The sequence below is a fragment of the Salvia miltiorrhiza genome, chromosome 3 (genome assembly GCF_028751815.1).
Source record: "Salvia miltiorrhiza cultivar Shanhuang (shh) chromosome 3, IMPLAD_Smil_shh, whole genome shotgun sequence".
Lineage (NCBI taxonomy): Eukaryota > Viridiplantae > Streptophyta > Magnoliopsida > Lamiales > Lamiaceae > Salvia > Salvia miltiorrhiza.
In genome coordinates this window covers 16,820,632-16,836,842 of record NC_080389.1, presented here as the reverse complement: position 1 = coordinate 16,836,842, position 16,211 = coordinate 16,820,632, and the positions used below count along the sequence as shown (strand labels likewise).

General features: G+C 40.6%; 3 protein-coding genes across 4 annotated transcripts; 2 read left to right on the top strand and 1 right to left on the bottom strand.

Moving 5' to 3' along the window:
- Positions 1–505: 505 nt before the first annotated feature.
- On the top strand, positions 506–2,381 carry LOC131017894 (probable WRKY transcription factor 53). Its single transcript, XM_057946630.1, has 3 exons — positions 506–1,131; positions 1,226–1,354; positions 1,520–2,381. The coding sequence occupies exons 1-3, from the start codon at positions 812–814 to the stop codon at positions 2,118–2,120; spliced, it is 1,050 nt and encodes a 349-aa protein (XP_057802613.1). The 5' UTR covers positions 506–811; the 3' UTR covers positions 2,121–2,381.
- A 321-nt stretch (positions 2,382–2,702) lies between these two features.
- Positions 2,703–4,253, bottom strand: LOC131017895 (uncharacterized). The gene is made up of 3 exons (XM_057946632.1): positions 3,729–4,253; positions 3,205–3,222; positions 2,703–3,097 (listed from the first exon to the last, which is right to left on the bottom strand). The coding sequence occupies exons 1-3, from the start codon at positions 4,108–4,110 to the stop codon at positions 2,904–2,906; spliced, it is 594 nt and encodes a 197-aa protein (XP_057802615.1). The 5' UTR covers positions 4,111–4,253; the 3' UTR covers positions 2,703–2,903.
- A 7,134-nt stretch (positions 4,254–11,387) lies between these two features.
- Positions 11,388–16,144, top strand: LOC131017892 (phytyl ester synthase 1, chloroplastic-like). Of its 2 annotated transcripts, XR_009099915.1 has the most exons (4): positions 11,388–11,985; positions 12,048–12,314; positions 14,304–15,914; positions 16,017–16,144. XR_009099915.1 is itself a non-coding variant. In XM_057946628.1 (3 exons), the coding sequence occupies exons 1-3, from the start codon at positions 11,634–11,636 to the stop codon at positions 15,752–15,754; spliced, it is 2,070 nt and encodes a 689-aa protein (XP_057802611.1). In that variant the 5' UTR covers positions 11,443–11,633; the 3' UTR covers positions 15,755–15,938. The 2 variants fall into 2 exon arrangements, 1 of the variants encoding a protein (XP_057802611.1); XM_057946628.1 differs by lacking the exon at positions 16,017–16,144 and having other exon boundaries at positions 11,443–11,985; positions 14,304–15,938.
- Positions 16,145–16,211: the final 67 nt, after the last annotated feature.

Genomic DNA, 16,211 nt, shown 5'->3' with positions numbered 1-16,211 from the left:
CCAAAAATAGTTGTTGTCATCATCGTAGATTCCATAATGTCACACCGTATAGAATTAATAGTAGGTACAATGGTGCTAGACACCTCAAATAGTCATCTCAACTTAATCCAAAAAAACAAAAAATAAAAAATAATAGTCATCTCAACTTGCAAATGAATCACGGGGTACAATAGCAAAAATGGGAAATTTCCAAGTAAATTTAACTCTTGAACCACGAGAAATTCAATATCACATACACATTGATGATATGAAATCGTAAATAGAGTATAGTGATAAAATAAAATACGAAATTTTTATTTTTATATTTTGAAAAAATACCAGAATGCTACAATCTTTGTGATTAAAAATCCAGAAAATGAGACTTTATGAAGGTTTGAATCGGTCAGCCCTCAAAAATACTATTGGTCCACAAAGAAAAAACTCGGTTTCTCAGTCAAACTTCAACTCTCCCACTCTTTTCTACATGATTTTCTTTCTTCAATCAATCCTAAAAGTTTTCTTTAAATACAAATGTTTCATCAGCTTCACCAGCATCACCCTATCCTCCTCTCATATATATATATAACATTCCCTTAGCTTTCCAATATAAGAAAGTTGCACCACATTTTCTCAACCAAATTCATTGTTTGTAACTAAAAAAGGGGCAAAAGAGAAAAGAATAGCTTCTTTCTTCACCATCTTCATATATATGAAAGAGATTCTTACCTTGCTGCATAGCTAGAGCAGTCCCAAGCTGAACGAGCATCGTTTCGTGGAAATCGGCCCTCCATCTTTCCCGCAAGAGAGCCATAGCAAAAGTAAAAGTAAGAAAATGGAGCGGGTTTCGACATGGGACCTGAAAGTGCTCACCGATGAATTAGCTCAAGGGATGGAGAAAGCCATGCAGCTCCGGTTTCATCTGTGCTCGACGTCTCACTCTGAGGCCGAGGACTTGATTCTGCAGAGGATAATATCGACTTTTGAGAAGGCTCTTTGCATCCTAAAGTGTGGTGGACATGTTGGAGTAGCACACGTGGGAGCTCAGGCTGCAGCTCCCGAGTCTTCGATCTCTGCTGATGGAAGTTCAAGAAGCGATGATACGAACAAGAATATCAAAGAATATCAAGAACAGGGCTATGCATCTAAGAAAAGGTAGATAGATACAGCAGTAAAATGATCATAGACACTCAAAAACAATAGAGAGGAAAATTTTGACTAACATTCTATTTCTTGTTTGATATCACAGGAAATTGCAGCCTACCTGGACAGAACAAGTGAAAGTCAACTCCGAAAACGGGCTTGAAGGGCCCGGCGATGACGGATATAGTTGGAGAAAGTATGGGCAGAAAGACATTTTGGGAGCTAAATATCCTAGGTTCATTCTCTTTCTCTCTCTCTCTGTACATCAAAAGGCATAAAAGCGAAATCCACTTTGTTCGATACTTACATTACGACAGACTAAAAAGATAGATTGCAAAGGCACAAATAAAAACATTTGCATGAGAATATGGTCTGAAAAATATATATGGTCTTTTTGCAGAAGCTATTACCGGTGTACCTACCGCCAAGGCCGGAATTGTTGGGCAACGAAGCAAGTGCAGAGATCAGACGAAGATGCCACCGTATTTGAGATCACATACAAAGGAACACACACATGCAAACAGTTCAATAATGCAGTTCCACCACCAACATCACCAGAAAAACAAGAACTCAAAAGTAACAACTCATGTTATGATCAACTAGAACAGAATCCAATGCTTTCAAACTTTAGAGCTAACCTCAGAGTCAACACCGAGGTCTCAGATATTCAGGAGATGCCAGCCTACTTCTCTTTTCCATCGACATTTGCATGCTACGAAAAAGAAAATCATTGTTATCCGATTTCTGCTCTGGTTGACGACAACCACCTGCAAGGAACATATTCCCCGTTGTTCTATTCTCCAGCCACGTCCGGATCAAATTGCTTCTCCACTGCAACATATCAGATGAGAGACCACGACTACGGGGGCAATGATAACACAGACATAATGTCAGCCCATGCCTCAACAAACAATTCTCCAATTGGGGGAATGGAGTTTTCAATTGAACCAGCAGAGATAGATCCAAATTTCCCATTCAACGTCCCCGGATTTTTCACATAATCGAAGTTCAAACTTTCTGAAAGTGGAAAACAAGAGGGAAGGGCGTGGTTTCACAACCACTATTCTTGATCATAAAGATTAGGGAATAACATTCTTGTAGGAACTTATCCAGATGCTTCAGTTACGAGATGAAAACCAAGGACTAAGCATGTATGAATAACAAGTTCAGCGGTCTAGTTAGTCTAGTCTTCATGTATAGAATCAGAGTGTCATCACTCTTTTTATTCAACTTTTGCTAATACATTAGCCTAACCAACAAAATAGTCATTTGGAGTTATCAATTTGGAATTCGATGGTTCATCCAAACAAATACAACCGGAAAAAGAAGCAAGAAAGAAAAGGAAAACCCTTCAACGACGACACCTCTAAAGTTGTATAGGAATCACAACCTTATCTGCTGAAATAGCATAGAAACGGATAATTAACCGGGAATACTAGATACAATTAGTACCATGATATACATGTAAGCTACCAGGTCCTACAATGTTGCTAATGAACTAAAAGGAAAATATGACCTCACATAAGATAATCAGAGACCATGCAAAGCGTTGGAAAGACAAGCTGCAGATAAGTGACAAGACATGAAGAATAACACAGAGATGAAAAATGGGATCCCTGCCTAAGAAGTTCATTTGCAGAGTTGAAAGAGTGGTTTGCATGATCTCATGCATCCCAAGTATGGACATCACGTGAATTAATTACAGAATAAAAATAAAACTTCACATGATTGCAGCACGCTAGAGTGCCATTACTGGGGTTGTGAGCACCAAAGGGTCACATTGATCACCTAACCGATGAATTATCCTCCTCTTTGGCTTCAGTGGTAAAATTCGACGTGTTACCATTCCCATCTCCAGCTTTCCTAAGAGCCTCTCTGAGGCCTAAAACAATGAACACGTTGGTCAGAGAAAGCAGCGACTCAGCTCCACCGTGTAGCCAATCTACATTGGACAAAGATGTTCCATAGTGCACCTTTGCTGTTTGGAAACACAAAATTGGGTAAAGAAAGAAGTGAATTAGAGAAGACACAAATTATTGTTCACATCATATAGGAAGTAAAAGTTGCCTTATTGAAGAATGCTACCGTAAATTCCAGCCGGTACTGCAGAGAAAGATGAGAAAGATTAAAACAGGATAAAATGTTAAGCTCAAACATATAGATTAGATAGAATTTACAGTTTCAAACTGAAAGAACACAACAAGTCTCAAATTTGAGGGTTAAAGAGTGTTCAAAATGAACGAATATCTTTCCAATTTACTCAATCTTTAGCCTTCTTTAAGTTCCAAATTCATAAGGGATTACAACAATTAGCAGATGATTTCTTATGTTGCCTTCTAAAAGAGATTTTTATTAAAAATTATTATTACCAAAATAAACACACACTATCCTATTAGCAAATGACTTCTTACGTTGCCTTCTAAAACAGATAGAACTGCTAAATCGTGTCATACAATGAAAAAGATTCCATCTTTCCAAAAGCAATCCCTTTTCACTACAATTACATACAGCACAAAAAGAAACCCTAATGCTCCCAACAATATACAGAACTGAAATTCTAAGAAAGAAAGCCGCAATTCAAATTTAGAAGAGCTTAAAAAACAGCTTACTCGTAGCGCCGACGAAAGCAAGCAAAAAGTAGAAGCCAAAGAGAGTGAGTTTTGGGGCAGACTTGGATTTGGTGATGAAATAAAGGAAACCCAGATAGGGGAAGAGAGAGAAAGCGAAGAGCTGCGATGCTATGCTCTGTGAATCAATGCTTGGCGCCCATGGATCCACGGGCAACAAGAAGCCATTGCAGATTATCCCCTTTCGCGCCGCGTGAGCAGTTCTTCTTCCATTTACGATTTGAATTTGGTGTTTGAGTTCAAATTGCCTCTTGAGAGTGAAGATAGTTTCTCCGCTTGGGTGTGAATTACAAGTGTTTTTACATAAACCAGTGGAATCGGGATTCTTGAACCAAGTTTGGATTTGCACAAGGCTACTACTCATTTTTCTACTCTTTTGTTTTTTGTTGCTAAAATAAGAAGTTTAAACTTCAAAGGTTCTCCACCATCACAAAAATTATGAATACTAGCTTTCATATCCATTATTAACCGAAGTATTGTATGAGCTTCAAAGTCTCTCTCTCTCTCTCTCTAAATTGTTTTTTTTTTTTTTTGTATTAGTCAAAACGACTACGTTTGCCTTTCCCCATTATTTTCGTTTTTTAAGAAATTAGATCATACTACTAATCAATTTGGAGGCCATTTAATTTTATAATAAAAATCGAATACTGATGTATTTTAATTCAAATTTTAAAAATTATAAAAGTTGTTCTATTGTTTGACAGTTAGTCCTTTTATCATTATACTAAATGTTTCTTTTATGAGAATATTTTAATAAATTCTCAGTTTGAAATCGATCGAATCGTGCTCTAATACTAGGCTCTAGGCATATTATTTTAATGGTTAATTATCTAAAAATTATTTAACCTTCATCAAATTTTAATTTGAGGCGAAATTTAAAATGCCCATTCTCTTATGCAAAATTTGAAAAATGCCCTCTCTTACTATGTAAAGCAATCCATGCCCTAATAGTGTGAAGAACCGAAAATGCCCTTTGAATGTGATGGTTGTGCATTGTTTTCCACAAAAATTCTTACACATCTATGACAAAGCCTTACAAAAGTTGTTGAAGTGTAAGAAAAACATCAATGTCATGAATTAAAGATTGAAATCGGTCAAATTATTGTTGGAACAAGTGAAAGACTGAAACAAAAAATAATACTCCCTCTGTCCCAATAATATTGTCCCACTTTCCTTTTTGGGTTGTCCCAATAATCTTGTCTCATTTCCTTTTTTGGCAAAGTTTAAGATTAGTTAATTAAACAACATCCTAATTAATTCACTCATCCTACTCTCTCGTCTCTCTCACCCTCTTTATTTCTCACTCATCCTACTCTCTCGTCTCTCTCGCCTCTTTCTAAAGCCGCCGCTCACTTCCCCTCTGCAAATCCATCGGAGCCGCCGCTCACTTCCCCTTTGTTCCACCGGCGCCGCCCCCGTCTTCCCCCTCTGTTCCGCCGCCGCCGCCGCCTCCCCCCTTCCCCCTCTGTAAATCCGCTCCCCCATGAATGCTCCGTCGGCGCCGCCCCCCTCTTCCCCCTCTATTCATGGTGCTTCGCCTCTCCTCCTCTGTTCCGCCGCCGTCGCCGCCTCCCTCCTTCCCTCTCTGTAAATCCGTCGAGCACAGATCTAAGCCCTAAACTCCCTCTTCTCTTGCCTCGCCATCAGCTTCCCTTCTCCGTCTCCACCTCTCTCTCCACCTCATCGCCTCCGCCTCTCGCCTCTTCGCCACCACCTGTAGAAATCTGAGATCTGAGATGTTGCGAGGTGTTGCGCTGCTCTGAATCTGAGATCTGCGCGGCGGCGGGCGGTGGTGGCGTTGCTCCGCTGCGCTGAATCTGCGATCTATGTCGGTCTGTGAAGAATGATCAGTGAAGAATGATGGTGTGTTTCTTTAATTTCTTGAATTTCTATAAACACTTCTTGAATTTGGGGGAAATGATGTGTGTTAAATTTTTTTGTTGGTTGTTTGAATGATGGTGTGTAGTGGGTGGAGAGAGACAGACGAGGGGAAAGGAAGGATGTCGGCGCCGGCGCCGGCTTGCCGGAGTTGAGAGCGACGTCGGCAGCATAATTTTGAAGAATTAATTGTTGCTTTGTTATCAATACTTAAATCAATTAACAATATAATTAAATATGTGGGCTATACAACTTAACCTCTAATACAATTCTCCTTAATACCCGTGCCGAAAAGAAACGGGACAAGATTACCGGGACGGATGGAGTATATATTTATTTTTGAATTAAAATCGAAGGTTTTAGAAGTAAATCGTAGGCTAATTAATCTGGAAAATAAATACTAAAAATTAACACAATCGATATTAGCACTCAAAACACACGTTGGAACAAAAAAAAAATGTGTCCGACCGGAAAAAACAAGTGTCCGACCGGACACAAGGTTTCACCGGTCGGACACATATTTGTTCTGGTCGAACATATGTTTTTTTGGTTCCATTGTGTGTTTTGAGTGCTAATATCGATTGTGTTAATTTTTAGTATTTATATTCCATCGATTAATTAGCCTTCAATTAATGGACATAATTTTTTTTTAAATTGATGATAAATGACAAATATGATGTGAAATAGCCTTGTCAGTAAAGTATTCATTTCAAACACTCTAATTTCATTGAAATTCACGTGAAATGAAGGAATCTTTGTTTATATATGAGTGAATTCTCTCATCCGATAGAAATTCTCTCATCCGAACACTCAAAGTGAAAAAACACTAAAACTCAATAGCTATTATCTTTGTTTATAATATTTTCCAAGTGGCGAAGCTATTATTTGTGAATTCTCTCATCCGAACGTTTAAAGGTATGTCATTTTACGTTTGAAATGTAATTTAAGTTGGTTATTGTTTATCTTCAATGTTTTGTTTGATCCTATATGCTTATGTGAATTATTAGCATATTATAGCATACTATGATTTAAAGCTACGTTTGAAGGAAATACATGTGAATTAGAGCACATTCTATCATGTTTTAAAGTATTAATTAGTAATTATTACTTACATTTCAGTTCTATACATATATATTGCTACATAAATCATGTTAATATGCTCGAAAATCATGTGTCCGCCCGGACAAGTGTCCTTGAAAATGTGTCCGGCCGTGTGTAATTATATATTATGTAATACACGGCCGGACACATTTCCTCGGAAACTTCCCCGGGCGGACAGATGTTTTTCGAGTGTATTAACATGTTATATGTTGTATTTTTACATTTTATTCCCTTTACATCATATATTTATTTATTTATTATTTTTTCTGTAGATGAATGAATATGGGAGATACTTTGTGGTTAATTATGGAGGTGCCTTCAATGGTTATGAGTACATCGGCGGCTCTTCTAAGAGTTTGCATATTTTCGGAGACACAATGGCCACTACGGTGTACATGATAAATCACCTGATGTTGGAGAATTCATTGAGCACTAATTACAGCTTGTATTATTTGACGAAGGGATTAAATGGCAGGGTATACAGTAAAAATCTTCTTGCCGATGACAATGATTTGCTTCAGTTGTTGGTGTCCCAGCCATATTTTCCTGAGATTTATGTTGTCGAAGACGATTATAGTGGAGGAGTGTATGTTCCTTCGTTCGATCTCCCTCAATCTTCCGCATATGGAGGTGAATCTAGTGCAACATTCGAAGGTGGGAACGGATTGGAAGGAATCCAAAGATATGCTTATTTAGACCTATCAGCCGGAGATTCATCGGCGCAAGAAATTGGTGAACCGTCGGTCACTTGGGGTAATGATCAGTCAACGGGTTGACCTTCATGGGATGAGCCAAATCCGTACAATTACGATCACCTAACAACTGATCGTTGTTGGGGTCCAACTGATGATCAATATACAAACGAGCCTCAGTTTGTGGAGAATGCTGATAATGTAGATGAAGATTATGTTCCATCGTCTGAAGCCGAGACTGATACAAGCACCTCTGAAGACTTGTCGGAGCCAGAGAACGTGAGAAGGGCGGGGATTGAATATGCAGGTTGGCAGAATTTGCAGATCGATGACGATGATGACGAACAGGTTCCTGGAGCAGATGAACTAACTAATTGGTTAGTTCCGGTTATCCCGTTGGACGCTGCAGCGACACTTGTGGATATTGAAGATTATCAGCTACTGCCTCGGGAGTTGTCAAAGAATATGTATTTCAATAGCAAAGATGATCTGATCGTTGCAATCGGTCTGTGGAACATGAAGCAGGGCAAGGAATTTTCTGTCACCAAATCAGACAGCAGACGAATTTACTTCAAATGCAAGCATTCAGATACGTGCCCCTTCAAGCTCCATGCATCGTCACAAGATGGAGCCATTTGGGGAGTGTATAAGTTCACCAATGAGCACTCATGCGACGGTGATCTAGGGCACGTAGCGCGAATAAAGGCCCCCGCAAAAGTCGTCGCAGCATATTTAGCACAGAAAATACACGACGATTGTGAGATCTTGAAGCCGAAGGCCATCCAGCTGGAGCTGCGACGTGAGTTTGGCGTACAGATCAAGTACGATGTTGCATTGCGAGCCCGTAATCGAGCGACTGAGATGGTTTATGGTCGACATGATCAGTCCTTCGAGATGCTGCCCAAGTACTTATACATGTTGAGACAATCCAATCCCGATTCGATGGTGGAGTGGGAAGTTGATGATGATGGCCGATTCAAACACTTATTTGTTGCTCTTGCAGCTTCGGCTACCCCTTTCATGTTCAGCTTACGGCCAGTGATTGTCGTCGACGGCACACACTTGAAGGGCAAGAATAGGGGTATTTTGTTTGTTGCAGTGATGAAGGACAGCAACGAGAGTTTGTTCCCACTCGCGTATGGTGTTGGCCCGAAAGAAAAATGAGAAGAGAGAAATTTTGGTGGGAAAAAATAGCAGTTATACTGCTCTTTTATATAATATATAGATTTCATTAAATTTTTAGTGATTTTTGAAAGGCGGCAACCGCCATGTTCTCTCTTCCAAAACCCTAAACTACCGCCGTCATGCCTTCTCCGACTCAGACGTCGACGACTGCTCCGGCCACACCCACTGTTCTTCCTCAGAGTAGGGTCGACGCCCCTTCGAAGGCAACGCCGACTTTGGCGACCTCTGCTGTGAGTTCTCTCCAGGTGATACATACCAGTGGGCTCAACAAGGTGGCGACTAATCCGTCCCCGGCAGCACTCCTTCCAACAAGATTCGTCCGTCCGGCAGCAGCCCTTCTGGCAGTGTTCGGATGGTGGATCGCTCCGGCATCAATCTGCCTCTGATTTTCTTGAAATTTGACGCTGTCAATAAAGCTCCTCCAGTTCACGGCCTCTCTCCGATGACAGAGACTGGCTCCATGTCTGGTTCTCATCCTTCCTCAGCCAGGCCTAAATTGTCGACATCTGCGCACGGCCTTGCGTTGATGGCGGCTACAAAGCAGTGTGATCCTACATCGTCGTTGGTAGCAACCGCTAATGATTGCTCAACGACGATTGATCGTCCGGCAGATTCGTTTGCTGCCAAGGTTCAACCTATGCTCAAGAAATTGGACGTTGCCGTCTACGGTCTGCGTGCTCTTCAACCTTCTCTTGAGGGAGAGGTTGTGACGCTATTGGTCCCACAAATCGCTTATCAAAAGCGGTTAGATGAATTCAAGTTTGCCTTATTTGGTAGGGTTATTCTCCGTAAAGGAGACAAGCCACATCCGTTGGAAGATATCAAAACTGAACTACAACAATTATGGCAATGCTTTGATTGTCAATTCATCCTTATGGCCAAAAGCTTTTTCACGGTGAATTTCTCAACGCTGAACGATAAAAGAAAAGCTAAGAAGAAAGTTGTTTTAGAGCTATCAACGGGCAAGTTCGACTTCGTGAATGTAGTCGCTATTTCAAACCCATATAAGGAAGCTTCTTTTAGCTGAGATTTGGGTGCGCATTTATTATCTGCCTGTGGAGATGTGGATTCAAGAGATTATAGCAGGGATTGGTTATGCGCTGGGACATCTGTTACGTATTGATCACGCCTCGGCGCATGGACAAGCGGGACACTTTGCTCGTGTTCTGGTCGAAGTGGATATGGCAAAGCCTCTTCTGGAATCAATATATATGATGATGGTAACAATGCTTTTCATATTCAATTTGGCTTTGAAACTTTGCTGTTGTTTTGCTCACGTTGCAAAATTACTGGCCACTATACGGATAAATGTCGAAAGATGCTAAAATCTAATGTTGATGTTGGAGAAAACAAAGCTTCGATTGCTGCCGCCCCCAAATTGAAGGAGCTTCCTAAAGCCTGGGGTAGGAATCCCTCTTGGCAGCCTAGAGGACAAGATAATATCACAAAGGATTAGGGGGATATTGCGAAGGATCATATGTCGGGGCCAGATTTGGCTACCATTCTTGTGCTGATCAAGGAAACGAACTGCTTCTCGTGGATGTCTCAAACCGGTTTGACGTGCTTGATGATGAGGACGTTGAGGGTGATAAAATTGTTGAGGAAGTGGCAGGAAGTAAAGGAAAGCAGACTGAGGATGGCATGACACAGGTGGGACTCTCGACAACTGCCAAAGAAGTAGTTTCTAATGAGCGTGGGCTTAGTCGGTCGTCTAGGGTGAGACGGTCGGGTCCGGATGAGGAGGACAATGACTTGGTTATTGATAAGGAGGACTCGGATGTGGAGGAAACTTTGGAGATGGAGGCTCCGGATGGCTCGAGTTTGAGCAACCCAGCGAAACAGCTTGGCGACAAGGCTGTTGCTCTTGCTTCTCCGCAGAGAATGCGGACAAACGCGAGGGTAAGGATTCGTTCATTCCTGCTCCGGAGGATATTGTTAGTCGTATTAGTAGGTTAGAGGAACAGGTTAATCAGGGGATGCAAATGCTAATTGATCAAGCACTGGCTAAACGTTTGACGAGCTCATTTTTGAGTTTCGAACCCCCTAGTCTGCGTTCTTGTGCTTTCAAGGGTTTTTTCTCTTTTTTCTTTCTTTTTTATAAAACTTAAATCTAATATCTTATCTATTTGACTTTTAATTTCATTAACTTGTTTCCTTTTTCCTTTTTCCTTCTTATAAAAAATAAAATTGATTCTAGTTAGAATATTTAAAACTTTATGTTGTAATTTATGTATTATTTTCTCTATTTGACTTTTAATTTCATTAACTTTGAACATATTTAAAATATTAAACTATATAATAATAATTAATTACGATTTTTCTCTATTTTAGTTAGTTAACTCCACATAATATATTCTTACAAATTTTACTTTAGTGATAAATTCATTAATTAGAGTTCATTATATAATTTATAATAAATTATGATAAAATACTAAAATTAATAATTAATACGGTTAAGCATAAAAAACTACTTCATCCATCTACAAAAAATAGTCTCTTTTTGACATTTTTGGGATGTCCACAAAAATTAATCTTTTTACAATTTTGAAAAATTTCTATCACATGATGGGCTCATTTCTCCATTCACAATACAATTAATTATTATTATTAACACTAATTTATATGTGAGACCCCTTCTTTACTCATAATACGCTCAACTATTTTTTTGTTAAAACTCGTGTCGTCCCCTTCTAGGACTTTTTTTAATGGACAGAGAGAGTATAAGTTAGATGATGTCATCCTATCTCTAAAGTCTAAAGGGGCAACATACAACATCTTACTTGAGCTTTGATTCATTCACCTTTTATTAAGGCATGTTTTGAGCAAAGCTACAATTTCCGTTCCAACTAAAAATCTTCCACATCTAAAATTTATCATCACAATCTTTATGTGAGGCACAAGCAAATGTGGCAAAGCTGCTTTCCTCAACAAACAAACTTCCTCTCTTCCCAAAACTTGGACTTGTGCAAACACTTGAGTGAATGAATGAATAGTGTTGAAAACTCCCATCAAAATCTGCAGCTAAATCCCAATGCAAGCAAACACGATGATGAGACTCTGCACATCGCCTCCGACCTCGCTGCACGATCCAAGACCGTCACACAAGTCATCGAAAAACCCCATCAAAATTCGCCTTGAAGCAAACTCAATCCGCTTATCGCCTCCGACCTCGCTTCACAGGTCATCGACAGTAGCCGCTGCAACGAGGGAGAAGGAACTGAAGCCCCTGTGGGACGACGGGTACGGGACTCAGACAGCGAGGGACTACATTCAAGCAAGTACTAAACTTATGATCAACTCCGATGGCGGCCCGCCTCGATGGTTCTGCCCCAGCGAAGCCGGCCCACCTCTCGACGACTCTCCTCCTCTCCTCTATTTGCCTGGTACTCAAATACACAAATTAAGTGGAGCAATTATTGGAGGTTGTTAATTTTGTGAAATGCAGGGATCGACGGTGTGGGGATGGGAATGGTGTTGCACCACAAGGCGATGGGGAAGGTGTTCCGAGTGCGGTGTATGCAGGTGCCGGCGGAGGATCGGACGCCGTACGAGGAGCTGGTGGAGTTTGTGGGAGAAGCGGTGGAGGCGGAGCATGCTTCGTCTCCGGGCATGCCTATATACCTGCTTGGTGACTCCTTCGGGGCCTGTCTCGCTCTCTCTGTAGCAGCTGCAAATCCTGCTCCAGATATAGTGCTCATATTGGTCAATCCAGGTTCCCGTCATCAACCAACTCAGTATTTTCCATAAAATATCCCGAACTTTCATTTTCTACTAAAAAATCCCGAACTTTCAACTTTTTCCATAAAATATCTCGCTATATAAAATTTGGTGACAGAAAGATAACTTATCTCGCACGGATGAAATATTTTGAAAATCTTCGTTGTTGAAAAACCATATTAGGAACCACGGTTGGTGGAAAATGTTGAAAGTTCGGGATTATTTGTCACATTTTCATCATCGAATTTTGTATAGCGGGACATTTTATGAAAAAAGTTGAAAGTTCGGGACTTTTTAGGAGAAAATGAAAGTTCTGAACATTTTATAGAAAATGCTGAAAGTTCGGAACTTAAAACACTATTAATCCTTATTAAAAATATCTATTTTTACTATTTTACCCTTGAACATGTGGCACTAGGAATATGAGGGATGAGATCCAGTGTCCCACAATTTTATGTGTGCCACTGTGTCTCATTCTTATATCTATTATTTTAAAAATATTTTTTATAAAAATAAAATTTATTATGATACTATGAATTATATTTAATTTTTATTTTAAAAAATTAAATTTTTTAAAAAGTATATACCATGACTTTGAATTTATTAACCTATTATTAACTAATAAAAGTGAAATTAAATTATAAAAAATAATTATATACCCTAAATTGATGGAATAAACCCTAGTTAATAATCACAAAATTAAACTAAAGCATATAAAGTTGAAATTGAAGAAAAAATATATAAGAAAATAAATAAAATTGAAAGTGGAACACAAAATGGGACATAAAGTGTGGTACACTGAATCTCATTCCTAGGAATATATTATGCCAATCTTAGCAAATGCACAAATTAACGTGCAAGAATAAATTAGATCAATTTTAAGTTAATACACATTTGCACCACCTAATTACACGTAGGTATGTATTATTTGCATTTCGTATAAACATAAACATGAGCTAAACTTGAAATATTGACCGTGACGGCGGTAATGACTGCAATGACACCAACGACAGCATACAATAATTTGAGAATAGACAACGAGTTTGGGAATAATTGAGAATTATACAATGAATTTGGGGAAGATTGGGGGAAGAGTATTGAGTTTGGAGATTGTGGAGGAGTGCTTTTAGAATTTAGTGGATCTTTTTTAAATGATATGGTATGAAACGGTGTCGTTTTTGCTATTGCATTTAAAAAAAAATTGAATATAAATTACATTGTGGCATCCGGCGAGCCACATCACGTATTTGGTTACCGGAATATAGATGCGGGATATATTTGATAAAAATCTGATAGTTTGAGGGTTTAGAGAACATTTTGAAAGTTTCAGGGTATTTTTGATAAAGCGAGTATACTTCAGGGGTTTTCATGATATTTACCCTTTTTATTATTATTTATAATTTATTTTATAATATACGTATTCCCTACTTTTCATTATAAAGGCACAAAATTTTTGATTATACGAATTAAGGAGAATTTATAAATTAGTTAAAGGTGGCAGCGGCTACACTTTTACCCTTGAACATGTAGGAGTAGGAATATATTTTGCCAATTTTAGTAAATGCAGGTTTTCACATTCAAATGATGCACGAATTAACGTAAGTAAATTAGATGAATTTTAAGCTATTACACAGTCGCACGGCCAATTACATGTAAACGTGTATTTTGTGTAAAGATAAACATGAGCTAAAAAATAGAAATTTTGACAATAGAAGCAGTAGTGATTGCAATAACATCAACGACAACATACAATAATTTGTTTGTAAATTGATTAAGAGTATTTACACTTTTTAAGAGTTAATTTTGTCACTTACAAAATATTATACCACTTGTAACGGGTCAATTTAAAATGAAATACAAGTCATTTTTAGTGAGTGAAACGGCTGAAGAATTTATTAAGAATAAATATGTCTTCTTTTTAATATGAAAAGTGAGTAGTAGTTTTTATGCATTTTTAAATGTGAGCAAGTATTTTACATTGCAGCGACGTCGTTTGATAGGTCACAGCTCCAGCCACTGCTCCCCTTTCTTGAGATCATTCCTGAGAAGTTACTCCCTTGCCTGCTGGCCGCCACCTGCGGCGATCCCATCAAGATGGCCAGCGTCTCAAACGCCGCCAAAACATGGATCCCTCCTGCAAAACACCTGCAGAGGCTCCTCCACGACCTCTCCTCTTTAGCCGCTGGCATTTTCAGCCTCACCGATATCCTTCCAAAGCAAACCTTGCAGTGGAAGCTCAAGCTCCTCAAAGCCGGCGCCGCCTCCTCCAACTCCCGCCTCCACGCCGTCAAAAACGAGACCCTCATCCTCGCAAGCGGCCGCGACTCCATGCTCCCGAGCAAGGACGAGGCGCGGCGCCTCTCGTCCTTGCTCGCCAACTCCAAGGTCCGTTTCTTCAGAGACAACGGCCACCTCCTCCTGCTGGAAGACGGCATCAATCTCCTCACCGTTCTCAAGGGAAACCACATGTACCGCCGCTCCCGACGCCGCGACGCCGTCGCCGACTTTCTGCCCCCGAGCAGGTCGGAGTTTAACTACGTGTTCGACCACCTGCTCGGGGCGCTGCGCTTGGCCGTGAGCCCCGTGATGCTGTCGACCCTCGCGGACGGGGGTGTCGTGCGGGGGCTGGCGGGGGTGCCCGACGACGGCCCCGTGCTGCTCGTGGGCTACCACATGCTGATCGGGGCGGAGATCACCACCATCGCGGAGGAGTTTCTGCGGGAGAAGAGAGTGATGGTTCACGGCCTGACTCATCCATGGATATTCAGCAAGGACATGGAAGCAGCTCTGCAGGAGACCTCAGGGTTCGATTACTTCAAAGTGTTCGGAGCCATACCTGTCTCGGCAGCCAACCTCTGCAGATCACTGCAGGCGAAGTGCCACGTGCTGCTCTACCCGGGCGGGGTGAGGGAGGCGCTGCACCGCAAGGGGGAGGCCTACAAGCTCTTCTGGCCGGAGGAGCCGGAGTTCGTGAGGGTGGCGGCCAAGTACGGCGCCAAGATCGTGCCGTTTGGGGTGGTCGGGGAGGATGATTTGCTCGAGTTGTTCCTCGACTATAACGATCTCATGAAGATCCCATTTCTGAACAAGGTGATCAAGAGTGAGAATGATAACATGCCTAGAGTGAGGGCCGGGAAGGAGGTGAAGGGGAAGATCGCGGAGCAGTTCTTCTACGTGCCGGGGTTCTACCCGAAGGTGCCCGGCCGCTTCTATTTCCTGTTTGGGAAGCCGATGGAGACGGAGGGGCGGGGGGAGCTGCTGACGGACAGGGTGAAGGCCAAGGAGTTTTACCTGCAGTTGAAGTCTGAGGTTGAGAGATGCATGGCTTACTTGATAGAGAAGCGTGATGCCGATCCTTACCGCCGTCTTTCGGATAGGTTGTTGTACCGTGCTGTTTCGTCTCCCGCTCATCAAACTCCCACGTTCGAGCCCTGAAGCGTCTTACCAACTGAGCTGCATCTGATTAGGATGATATGGCTATGAGGGGATTCAAATATGTAATAAGAGTTTCTGTTGTTGGAATGTATAGTGCTTGGTGTGCTTTCTTCTTTCAGTCATGGAACTTGGTGTCTAATTTCTTCCTCAAATTAATAAGGTAGTTCTAATGAGATTATTGCTACTCCTACTCTCCTTTTCTATTCGTTTCCTTTTCTTTTGTTTTTTTGTGGGCTAAATCATAATTTATGTTCAAATGCAGGCTCAAATGTCACTGCCGGTGCAGCCTGGCCCCACCCCTCTATTTGATTATTACTCCATAAGTTTAATTAATTAATTAATTAAATTGTTATTTGAGTTTAATTAAAATAAATTCTAATTAAAATTGAACCCCTGCACAATTTTATGCAATTTTATTTTTATCTAAAGTTGGAAAACATGAAGCGCCATGTTTGGA